This window comes from Apium graveolens, chromosome 7, assembly GCF_009905375.1.
Source record: "Apium graveolens cultivar Ventura chromosome 7, ASM990537v1, whole genome shotgun sequence".
In the NCBI taxonomy this organism is placed as follows: Eukaryota; Viridiplantae; Streptophyta; class Magnoliopsida; order Apiales; family Apiaceae; genus Apium; species Apium graveolens.
In genome coordinates this window covers 197,717,686-197,730,029 of record NC_133653.1, presented here as the reverse complement: position 1 = coordinate 197,730,029, position 12,344 = coordinate 197,717,686, and the positions used below count along the sequence as shown (strand labels likewise).

The window sequence follows — 12,344 nt, the reverse complement described above, 5'->3', positions numbered from 1 at the left end:
CATGAACATCACTGCACCCCTGAAAAATCTCAAGGAATTTGTGGACAAAGTACAGCTTCTGCAGCTGAAAAAGCATAAAACTAGTGAACTAACATGAAAGGAAAGTAGAGTGACACAGACATATCTATCAGTTTCAGAAAATGAGGGACTACTTAATAAATGGCAAGACTTCAAGGTACATTAGGAATAATGATTCTCTATATCAAGTAAAAATTAATGACTCTGTGAATGACCTATTGAATATCAAGAGACAAGATTGTTACAATGACCCTCCTGCTATGGAGACCATTTTTCAGTTGACTGACTGCCGTGTATATTGACAATTCTCAAAAGACCCTTGCAGCTATGCAGGCTTTTCAACTGATCAGTTTTTTATCCCATCAGTCTTCAGCATTGGTTCCCTTAAATGCAGCAGAATAGCTTGAGTTGCTTCGACATCTTCAAATATCAATCTTTCTGGTGATATCAAGAAGAGAAAACGAACATACTGTATATGAGTTCAAAACTACAAGTACAGGGATGCTGCGAAAACTATATCCCTTTTAATTTTACAAACAGCATCTTCAAATTTTTTTTCAAGCTCGGTTTCCCCTATGGACTTTGCAGCTAGTATTAACTGCTGAAGGACTTCCTCCAATCTTCTAATAGCCCTGATTAAACTGCCTTCAAAAACCTGGGAGATTTCCATTATCTCATAAAATTTTGAACCTCTTGCCCAAGCATACACTGCTTCCATGATATCAGGCCGAAATGAATTTGCAAAGTTTTCTACATCAATTTGAACCTGTTTAAAGAGAGCATTTAGGGGCACTTAATCAGAATAATGCAAATATAAAAATGTGTAACGGTTTGTATACGCACTTTATCAGATGTTTACTGGAAAAATTTCAAAGATAGGATTATTCAGATTATACAGTCAGTCATGTCAACATGAACCAGTAATGAGTAACCAGAACTAGGAAATGACAAACACTAGGAATATGCATCACGTGATGAATCATGCTTGTTTCTTGACATTTGTCATTTGTACATATGATTAACAGTTTAAGAACATTAAGTTGGTCTGACAGCTCAAAAAGAAAAGATTATCAAGATGCTAAAAAGGTTAAGGCTTTCGAATAATAACAATTTTTGCTTTCTGACGCAGAAGGTCTCGATTTCATCAATGCTGAAATATGCTTCTGATTTTCCTACATTCTATTTGACTTTAAAGAGATGTCTACCCTTTTTATCCCAAAATTATTAATGGGCAAACATTTGACAATACAGATTCTTATATCAGTAAACTCAGAGCCCCATTAAGTTTGGTTGCAAGTTTAAATCAAACTAAGTGTTTATGCTATTCGGTAACTGACAACAAACATACATGTTGCAGGACGTTCAAATTTTCAGACAAAATATAGAAGGCAATGCTACCTTGCACTCATATTGAACTTTGGCAACCCTTTGAGCCGTATCCTGTAACTGAGTAAAGAGTAACTGAAGTTCATCCCTGGGCTTTGGAGCATCCTTGAGCTTTTCTTGCCACACAAAACAAGAGAGAAGGGAAATCATCTCTTCTACCTTTAGGTCCTTCAGAACCCCATTAAACATGAGCTCTGTCAAAGTCAACTCATCAGCACTACTGATATTACAAGCAACCTTTCCTTTCATGTCTACAACATCATCACCTGTGACATATCTGCAAAACATCGTATGACCTTCAATGTTTAATCATATCAAACTAATTGAAAACAGAATACCTTGAGGGGGAGGGGGTGTTTAAAATGGGAAAAGAACAAGGACGTCAGATAGGCTTTTACCCAAGTCTACGGAGAACCCTTTTTCTTGCTTTAAGTTCATCTTTAAAAGCCAATACTGAGGAATTACGCACTGCTCGCTTTAACTGTTTAATTCTGGTTGTCAGCTCTTTCTTTTGGTGTAATACTTTAAGTTTCTGCTCAATAAGTGGAGACTTTGCAATTTGATGCTTCTCAAACAAGTTTTCCAATGCCTCTATTCTACGAACTGATTTTCTGTACGAGCTACTTTGCACCTGAAGAGTGTAGATAATTAATGTCACAGAAATAAAACACAAGCAACTATCGTGAGCAATAATATGAAAAAATGGAAAAAACCTTCATGTCTTCTTCAGGATCCAAGAGAGGCATTCCCTCTTTGGAAAACCTAGATAACACCTCGGAAACCTTCTTTAATGTGTTTTCTCGATTTTGCAATGGTATAAGATCCTTTGCAATTACAAGTCGAACACTGCTCAAGCTGTAGATCTGTATGAAAATATTTTTAAACAATAAGTTTTTTGATATTATATTAAAACTGAAGCGAAATAATAATTTCTAAAGGGAGTTATTTACCAGCAGATATGACTGTTACTCTGTAGGAGGTCTAATGCGGCTATTCCACCTAGATTTTTTTATGCATTCGCAAGAAACATATTTCATACTTGTTCATCATTTAGATAAGCCCGAGTAAAAACTATTTAAGAAAATCCGATAGTGATAACACCAAAGAGAGATTGTTTTGGATACAGTAGTGTTAATATAACAAACTCTATTCATATAAATTCTCTCTTTTGTCAGTCTACAACGTTTCAAGTTATTCTAGAGTTAAAAATTATAAAATACATTAGCAAGGGAGAACAAACCACTAAGCAGATGAAAAGTGAATGAGAGACTCACTTGAGATAGAGGAACTGAAACTACAACAGGTTCTCCAGACTCTTTTAATGGAATTATCTTCATTATCTTCTTTGAAACTTCATCTTTGGCTACTACACATCTTGTAAGAATGTCTACGGTATAATCTGCATCTTCTGGTTTTTTATTTGCATCATCTGCGTCATGAAGATTTATTTCATCAGGCATATAAAATTCTGACAAATTTTGGATAAGTCGTACTGGTGATTCTCACCTTCAGAAAGTCCTTTCACTCTTTCAAAATTGATTATTACTCCCCATGTAGTCAGGTCATCAGTTGAGAAAGCTGGGGAGTTCTCAGTACCTGAGCAATGAACGCAAACAAGCCTTCCAGGCTGCAAGAAAGGTAAACAGTACCTCGGAGCACAGATAATATCACGAACATCTTTCTTCAAGCTTTTGTATTGCTGAAGCAGAGAGTAATAATTGTCTAAGCTATCCTCCTCTTCGATTATCATTGAATCCCTCTCCTCCTTAAGCTCCTTTGCTTGTTTCTGAAAACACGGGCATTCAATAACTTAAGAAAATAGAGTGATAACCACGGAGCAGTAGAAAAGAGTAGAGCTATGAACAAACAAAGCAGGTTAGTGCCAACTGACCTCGAGATCAGGAATAGCCCGGTCAGCTTGAAATTGATAGAATGAGTTACGAAGTAGATTTTCAGGATTACTATCTTCATGTAATATTTGATTCAGCAGCATATTGTAGCTTAAATGAAAGGCACTGCATTTAGCATGTTGTAGTAGCTTAGTAAGATCACAATTATTGAAGAGGAAATGTTGATTGAACTGCACAATGCATGATAGTCTTTTGTGATGCATAAAAACATTGCAAACACACACATATGTGTGTCCACAAAGTATGTAGGATACTGCACATCTCACATTCCACCAAGTTAGTCACATGCCTGTTTAAACAATCAGCACTTCCTTTAAGCATCATCTTAGCAGTAGATGGTTCCAGCTTCTCATCGACCATAAGAATACAAACCCCACGCTCATCAATTCCTCTACGACCAGCTCGGCCACTCATCTGTATATACTCTCCACTGGTAATCCATCTAAATTTATCACCATCAAATTTGCGGACATTTGAGAAGACCACAGTCTTTGCAGGCATGTTCAATCCTATGCTGAAAGTCTCTGTGGCGAACAAACACTAAAGAAAAAAGGTCAACACTACATTCCAGAACTTTTAGACAATTGCAAGAATGGTTACTTCAAACAGAATTTTAAAAAATACTGAACAGAATAATTCTGCCTTATACAGGCATTGTATTTTCTAGAGTAAAAAAAATAGACTCATAATAGGAATAAACAATAGTATCTAAAGAGACGGCCAGCAGACACGAATAAATTGAAATGCTGTACTTCCCAATGTCAAGACAAAGAATAAATTGCAAACGAAATTTGTAAATAACTCCTCCTAACCTTAATGAGTCCTTCTTGAAATAGTATCTCAATCACTTCTTTCAGGATAGGAAGCAAACCAGAATGATGCACACCTATTCCACGCTTTAAGATGGGTAGCATATTTGAGACCTGAATTGTCACAGAATGATTTGAAATAGAAAATTTATTCGATGGATTACCAACACATATATACACAAGCGCGGGCAAACAAGGAATCTTGAGAGAACAATGACACTGCTTTATTTTATGTGTGTGTGGATCCTCATTGCATATTATTTACTAACGTCTAAATAAATACAAAATTAAAAGGTATCTTGCCTGAGGTAGTTTTTTGTCATCATCTGATAACATGTCCATAGCACTCCAGAATATAGTTTCTATGTTCACCTTCTCATCATCACCATTCAAATCCAATTTCGCCATCTAGACACAAAAAGGTATATTAGCACGTGCACCGGCAAATACAACACATTTTTAAATAAAATAAAATCATAGATACTTCGTTCTGTAGATTCTAGTTCAAGTAACAACAATACAAGAGCTAGCCCAACTTAATACCATTAAAGTCTTACTACAAAAAAATGTTTAATAAAATGGAGGAACATAAAACATTTTGATAAATATATCTAATAAGCGCTGACATTATAAATTAAGATGGGGGAGCGAGGCTTGTTATATGAACAGTTTCAGCTACTTAGCCCATACTTGTCAACTTGCTTATTAACACTGTATCATTAGTTGATGAAGAATAATGAAAAAACAAAGATTTCATAAAATCATGATAATACATCTCAACTGAAAGTCCTGAACGACATCAACAATAATAACATTATGTAACCAACATAGTGATCATATTAATATATGGATGGCCTAAGAGTAAACTTGCCACAACTCACAAGTAGCTTGAATAACATTGTTTTCCATAAACTATAAGTATTATTCATCAAGCAAGTCGTACCTGCATGGCAAGGAATTCACACTCTCTTTTGCTGAAACTAAAAACTATCACTGGATCATATTGACGCTGAATAATCATCTTGACCATCTTGAATATGTCACTGTCTTCACCTGCTCTGCCAGCCACCACACCCTTATGCCATTTTCCAGCCTCGTTTTTCCTAGAACCTTCACTAGACGAAACAAGAGCGTTCAAACCCTTCTGAAAGCTATCCTCACGAAATTTTCCCTTCTCATCCACTACCAAGTATAGACCATCTCCTCCAGAAGGGAAAATATAATGTTGAAGAGGAGTTGGCCGATAATCAGTGTAAACAATATGACATGGTTGCTGGTGTACCTGCACTATGGAAGTATATTAAGATCATGATGGTAAGCAATAAATGACAATGTACACTCTTTTTTATGATTAAAAGGTTATGCAACACTTCGCCAAATGTTATGACACACCCAAAAACTACAACCATGTTTAAATTTTACAGATGATGGACCATGGATAGGTGGTCAGAGGCTAACACTCCACTATGAAGAGAAATTAAAAAATTAAACAGAACAGACCTCGCCGTATATTGGTAATTTTAAGTTTCTAATATAACGTGTTAACTTTAATATACAAAATTCAATTCATTAATAAACCCTTTAAGGCTTCCTTATAAAACATCATTTCTGTTATGCAGTGTTGTGAAAAGCGCGCCTAGCGCCTATATATGTGTGAAGCGCAGCGACTTTAAACAAGCGCGCGCTAAGACCTTCAAAGCGCGAAGCGCAGAAAAGCATGAAGCGCTAAAAAAGCATGCTTGATTAAAGCTTTGCCAAAAAATAGTTTTTTTACTGGACACAGTTAAGGCCAAACATATATAGCCCAAAACAAAAATAAAACTTATTAAGCATATCCAAACTCACAACTCAATTGGCTACCAAAGCAGGAGAATTACTTTCATGAATCCATATCCTGCTATGGAAGCAATGTCATTGTAATTGTTCAATAATACACAAAAGGTACCCGAAACAGGAATTTCGTATCGTTTACAGATAAAAGACTACATTTTCTTGATGAAAAATTAAAGCCCGACACAATTAAAAAGTTTGAATTTGAGGGGACCACTTTCACACTTGAAGAAAATGATTGGGAGGAAAAGGATGATTTTGAAGAAGATGAAGAATGAAATCTGGGAGCCTGGAACTTAGCCATAAACCTTAAAATTTGAATCTTGATAGGAAAATTTAGGAATTGTTTTGATCAAGAACTCTAATTTAATATTTTGTGTAGTATTAATTATGTTATTTTTGCTTTAGAAGTGTGAATTAATATATTATGCAGTATAAATTATGTTAAAAACCTAAACTATTATATGTATAATCCTAAATAATATATTTTAGAATTTTTGTTAAATGTGCGCCTAGCTTCGAAGAAGCGTGCGCTTCGCGCCTAGGCTCCAGGAAGGGTTTGCGCTTCCGTGCGCTTAGTGCTTCCGATAACACTGCTGTTACGGCATAGATGGTATCTCATTATTCTTCATGATACTGACCACATTTCTGATCCTATATGCATTTTACTGGGTTCGTCCAGTATGAATATTTCCCCTCGCCAGCAAAAATTATTAAAGATAAGAAAAGAATATATCACCTTTGCAACCCAATCGGCAAATTCCTTTGCATTGGGTACTGTGGCTGATAGGAAAACGAATCGAGAATTTTTTGGTGCCAAAACAATACTCTCTTCCCAAACGACACCTCTTTCTCTATCACGCATGTAATGTACCTCATCAAATATAACCCATGCTACCTCTTTTACAACCTCTGATCCATTGTACTGCATACTGCGCCAAATTTCTGTTGTCATAACCTACAAACAAAATATAAGAACTCAGCCATTTGCAAAAGATATATAGAAAGTTTAGTCCTATAAAAGTAAATCCTGATAACCAGGCAAACTTCTTACTGGCCACCGAAATCTTATGCCTAAGAGCATCGCCGCCCATCAAACTCAATCAATCCATTAATTCATCAATTAACTTGGAGTGAAAAATACATGCAGCGTTCCAAATCAAAATAGTAAATTCGTCCAACGAATCAACAAATTGATGGACTTTTATCGATACATCAATTATTTATTGGTCTGCCAATCAAATTCACGGCCATCAATCCGTCACCAATTCCATTAATACTTGATGGAGTGTCTAACAGATTGATGGACTTCAATTTTATTGATTTGATGGACCGATAAAGTAATGCTGCATTGCCAAACTCCATCAATCCGTCTAATGGTTATTATATATTTTTTTGTATTTATGCATATGCTCTAAAAAACTGACAAAAAGCAAAATCACATTAGCTTTAAGAATACCCACCAAACAAGAAGCATTGGGCTCAATTGTAACATCTCCCGTCATCAAACCAACATCAGAAAATTCTTCTTTGAATTCTCTGTACTTCTGATTGCTAAGTGCTTTAATTGGAGATGTGTATATTACACGCTGCTTATTCTTTAATGACATAGCAATAGCGTATAAAGCTACTACAGTTTTCCCTGCCGACGTGTGAGCAGATACCTAAAAAAATCCAACTCAATTACCATCAAACTCCAAAGCTTCGACCACAAACGTTTACTTTATCCAAATAAGAAACATACCATGACAGATTCACCAATATTAAGGCATTTGATAGCCTCCGACTGAAACGGATCAAGCGTAAAAGGAAACTCCTTTGCAGGTTTCGACTCTTCTTGAGCCAAAAACGTATCCGAACTACAACGAACAAACCCCTCAGGATATGACACATCGTGCAAGCACGCCACAGGCTCATCAACACCCGTAAAACCATTTTCTTTCTGTTGCTTTAACAAAGGTCCAGATTCCTCTATCGGGTCTTCCAAAGATTTCCTCTTAGTGGACCCCATTACAACTCCAACTAAAAACCCGAAAACTAAACAAAAAACAAACAGTCAATAGCTTGCAAATAACCACCAATTTCACTTAAACAACTTAAGCTAAACTACTAACAATCACAACATAAACACACATATATAACAAACCCTTTATTTAAAACATTATTTATGACAAATCCATTACACAAAACATGTGAAATAAAGTATCTTGAATTTTAATTAGGGTTTAAGTGCAACACTAAAGAAATTATACAGTAAACTAATGAAAAGCCTTCTTTTTTTTAATAACCCAGATATAAATTTTAGTTTTGTATATAGAGACACAGTTGTATACGTGTATATGATGATATAGCTGAGGAAGAAGAAATTACCCAGTAGCGAGAGTTTGCGGCGGGAGAGGAAAAGGAGAGAACAAAATTAGGATTTTCTGTTTACTCTTTCTGCCCCAGTGTGAAGAAATTAAAACATAAAAATAAAACAAAGACTTAATTGCGGTTGGAATTTTTAACTATTATTATTTTGCATAAAAAATATTTTTTTTATAATTATTGACATTTTATGTACTAAATTATTATTTTTTTAATAGATTAATGGATTTCGTTAAAAAAATAATGGATGTTAATAATTAAATTTTAAATTTTTATTTTTACACTTTAATGACTCAAATTTTAATTTTTTGAATAAAATGATTCTTTTATATATATTGACATTTTATTAACTAAATTATTGTTTAAAAATAACTTAACTAAATTATACTTTTAAAAAAGCCCAACTGACTTTAAATTTTTTTTATAAATATATTATACATGAGTTTTAGGCACTTATATTAGAAGAACATGAGAAACCGAAAAATATATAAATAAATTTCTGAGTACGTGAAATATATGTAAGACGGGAGATTTACTATATTATATAATATTTATAATCAATAAACCGAAATCAATATAAAACACTATTATAATATATCCCCTGCTATGTATTGTACTTTAGTGCTACACGTGTTTAATACTTTTAATTCTGATCACGTTAAATTTTTACAAAAAATATGTATCAAGTTTTTCAAATAACTTGAAAACTCAAATCCAATTTTTATTATTCACAAACAAAAAAGTATTAATATTACTTTAAAGGTATAGAATTTCGTTCCAGAGTTCGATCATTCTTAAAGAGACTGAAATAATGTATAATACACAAATTTATGTTAGAAGTCATATTATACTAGTTTATTACATGGAAAACAATCTTTAGATTTTTTTGTACTTCGTGCCGAACTTACTCAAATTTTTGAGTTTATCATATTTCAATTTTTTATTATTCTTTTAGTAGTCATGCTTAAGAATTATGTATATGATAATTTTGCAATAAAAATATAAAAATCAGTTGGGAATTAAAAGTATAATTTAATTAAATTATTTTTAAATAATAATTTGATATGTGTGTGTTAGATATGAAGTGCACACAATGGTAAATGTGTTTTCTTGATTTTTCTTACTTAAAATTTATGTTTGAGTATTTTCAAGATGATCAAGACAGGAGTGTTTGGCTACTTGAACTTTATAGACTAAGGGGACGTTTGGTTCATGTGAGGGAAACGGAATGGAATTGGGAAAGGGAAAAGAGGAGAAAGGAAAGAAATTACCCAATATTGTTGTACGTGTTTGGTTCAAATCTGGAAACGGAATGAAAATTTACATGATTATATTTATTTTTGATTTTTTAATATTAATCAATCTCAATATAGTCAAATATATTTATATTACAACAATATAATATATTAGCATTATAATAAACCAACTTATTTAATTATTTAATAGAACCATTAATTTTTTAATAAATTAACATATAAATTTATATAAAAATTATTTTTAATTTGTAAAAACTAAATTATAAATCATTTTTAAATTTTTAAATTAATTTTACATACTGATCTATTTTTTGGGTCCAAGATTTAAATTATAATTGAAATAAGAAAACCAAAAGGGGGAAAGGGAGTTCAAATACCTGGTGGGAGGTGGGTAATGGAGTTTGAGGAATTTGAGGTTAACCTATCACTAAAAAAGGGGAAAGTGAATGATTCTTTTTACTAAACAAACATCAACAAAGGGAATGAGTCTAATTCTTTCCCTTTCCTTTTGTTGAATACCTCGTACCAAACGCCCCCTAAATAGTTGTAGTGATAATCAAATGATTGTAAATACAGAAACACAATTATCAAAACTAACTTGATTTATATTAAAATCAAATTAGTTGTGTTATAAATCTATATTTTAGAATAATAAGAACTCAGTTACTTCTTTTGAAAGAATACAAGATTTATGCACAGTTTACATAACTTTCACTAAAATGGACTAACATATTTTCTAGAGTCTTTTTGTCTATATCCATTTTAAGTGCAACAAATCTCCATATAATATTATAGCTCTTTGGCCCTCTTTTGTCCAGTTCATCTTGACCTTTGATCTTGCACTCATCAAGCTGCATTTGTAGACTTTCCATTTAAGTGATAAAACGGTTTATTAACTGATAATCTTGAATCTTCAAGTTGGTTTCATTCTGTAATTTGAGTTGTTATCGAGATCTTCATTACTGTATAGAGATGTCTCATATCGATATGTAGAATGACTTATCGAAATCTCAACTTTTCTACAAGAGTTATGACTTGTCGATATCTTTAGTTCTCTATATGCAGTATGACTTATCGATATCTCCAGTTCTCTACATACAGTTTGACTTGTCGATATCTCCAGTTCTCTACATGCAGTTTTGACTTATCGATATCTTCACTTTTTTACATGCAGTTTTGACTTATCTATATCTCCTCTTCTCTACATATACTGCTGACTTGTCGGTATCTCCACTTCTCTAGATATATTTTTGACTTATCTACAGGTAGAGTGACATCTCTACAAGTATGATGACTTCTCTACAAGCTTATCTGACTTCTCGATAAACTTCTCGATATAGCTTGATCTCTGACTTCTTGACATTTGACTTAGAACATTTTCAGCCCACAACATTATTCTTCACCAAGCAGTTTATCTTCATTCTGAGGCATGATCAGGTTTAATCTTCTTCCAGACATTTATTCCTAGTTGGTTAGTTGTTTACTAAAAATACTCCAGTATAGTTCACTTAACAATTTTACAGACTCGAGAAACATCATTATAGAATATATAAAATTACAAGTCAACTAAATCTTGGGATTGTCAAAGTGACTTAGTCTTGTTATGTAAAGGCATGTCTTGCACAACAATCTCCCCCAATTTATGAGAAGATTACTTGTCACAAATTCATGCCTGATAACAAGACTAATCTCAAGTTAAAATTTGAAAGACAAACAGAAATACAAAGATACAGACTTTTATACATGAATGTCACTTAACAGTTAGAAAAAGATTTGTGTTTATAGAATTAGCTAAAATCTTCATAACCAAGCCGAGATCTAATTAACTCCTTGTGTCTAACAGGACACTCTAATTATTTAATGATCTCAGTGCCTCTGAGTGCTTTCACAAGCTTTAACCATTCATTCACTGAGTAACTATCAAGATACTTGACTCTATACCTTGAAAATATGTGAGTCTTGATATTCAGAAATACACCATCTGGAGAAACTCTACTCAATTCTCTATCTTTCAGCTCATTTGATCTTTTCTCAAAAATCTCCAGCTCCTTAGCCTTTTTTATAACATTTGTTTCCCTCACAGTCTTCTCCCTTGCATTTCTTTCATCTCTTTCTCTCAATCTTCTAGTCAGCTCAACCTTCATCATTTTTGTAAAAGTATCCGTACCAGTCATCAGACTAATCACTCTTTCAAGTTCTACTGTTGAGTAATTTTTAATTACTTCTTTTTTGAACAAGTTGAATGTGCCATCTTTGAAGTAAAATTTCACCTCTCTCAGAGTTTCCACACGGACTTCGATTATTTCTTCAGCTAGTTGATTGTTATAGTCATCTTCTAATATTTCTTCTGAAATTGGTAAAAAATCTTCTTGATTAAAGCAGTTCCATAGTGCACTCAATTCAACTTGTTTTCTTTGATTTTCTTCCAGTAGACTTGAAGTGTGTTTTGGGTGATGGTTTGAATGATGGAGGTTTAGTCATTTTCTTCAAGAAGGTTTGGTTGTCTGAGATAGATATAGGTATTTAGGGTTGGAGGTTTGGATGGTTTGAGTTTTTGTTTGGTTAGGATTTTGGGTTAAGATTTGCAGAGTTTTATATTTATGGCTTAGAGGTGTTTTCTTACAGTCTTTCCCATCTCCTCCACTCTTCTTCTTTCTGTCTCCATCTTTCCCTTTCTTCCCATCCTTCTTGTTTGTAGCATCTTTCTGACTACTACTGCTCTTGCTAGATTGACTTGGATTTGAGCCAAAAGATTTGTGTTCAGTTTT

The 12,344-nt window shown here is 33.4% G+C and overlaps 1 protein-coding gene across 1 annotated transcript; it reads right to left on the bottom strand.

The window, feature by feature from the left end:
• Positions 1-131: 131 nt before the first annotated feature.
• LOC141671339 (DExH-box ATP-dependent RNA helicase DExH9) lies at positions 132-8,424 on the bottom strand. Its single transcript, XM_074477543.1, has 15 exons — positions 8,324-8,424; positions 7,698-7,990; positions 7,417-7,617; positions 6,693-6,911; positions 5,067-5,405; positions 4,427-4,531; positions 4,127-4,237; positions 3,604-3,854; positions 3,296-3,419; positions 2,911-3,190; positions 2,679-2,833; positions 2,118-2,267; positions 1,803-2,035; positions 1,417-1,681; positions 132-784 (listed from the first exon to the last, which is right to left on the bottom strand). Exons 2-15 carry the CDS (start codon positions 7,962-7,964, stop codon positions 506-508), a joined length of 2,979 nt encoding a protein of 992 aa, XP_074333644.1. The 5' UTR covers positions 7,965-7,990; positions 8,324-8,424; the 3' UTR covers positions 132-505.
• Between the last annotated feature and the right edge of the window lie 3,920 nt (positions 8,425-12,344).

Coding starts and splice junctions, on each gene's coding strand:
- LOC141671339 (XM_074477543.1), bottom strand. CDS start 7,964: ATGGGGTCCACTAAGAGGAAATCTTTGGAAGACCCGATAGAGGAATCT. Junction 3,855..4,126: donor TTCAAGAAGGACTCATTAAG/GTTAGGAGGAGT, acceptor TTTTTTCTTTAG/TGTTTGTTCGCCACAGAGAC. Junction 1,682..1,802: donor AGGGTTCTCCGTAGACTTGG/GTAAAAGCCTAT, acceptor GATGTTTTGCAG/ATATGTCACAGGTGATGATG.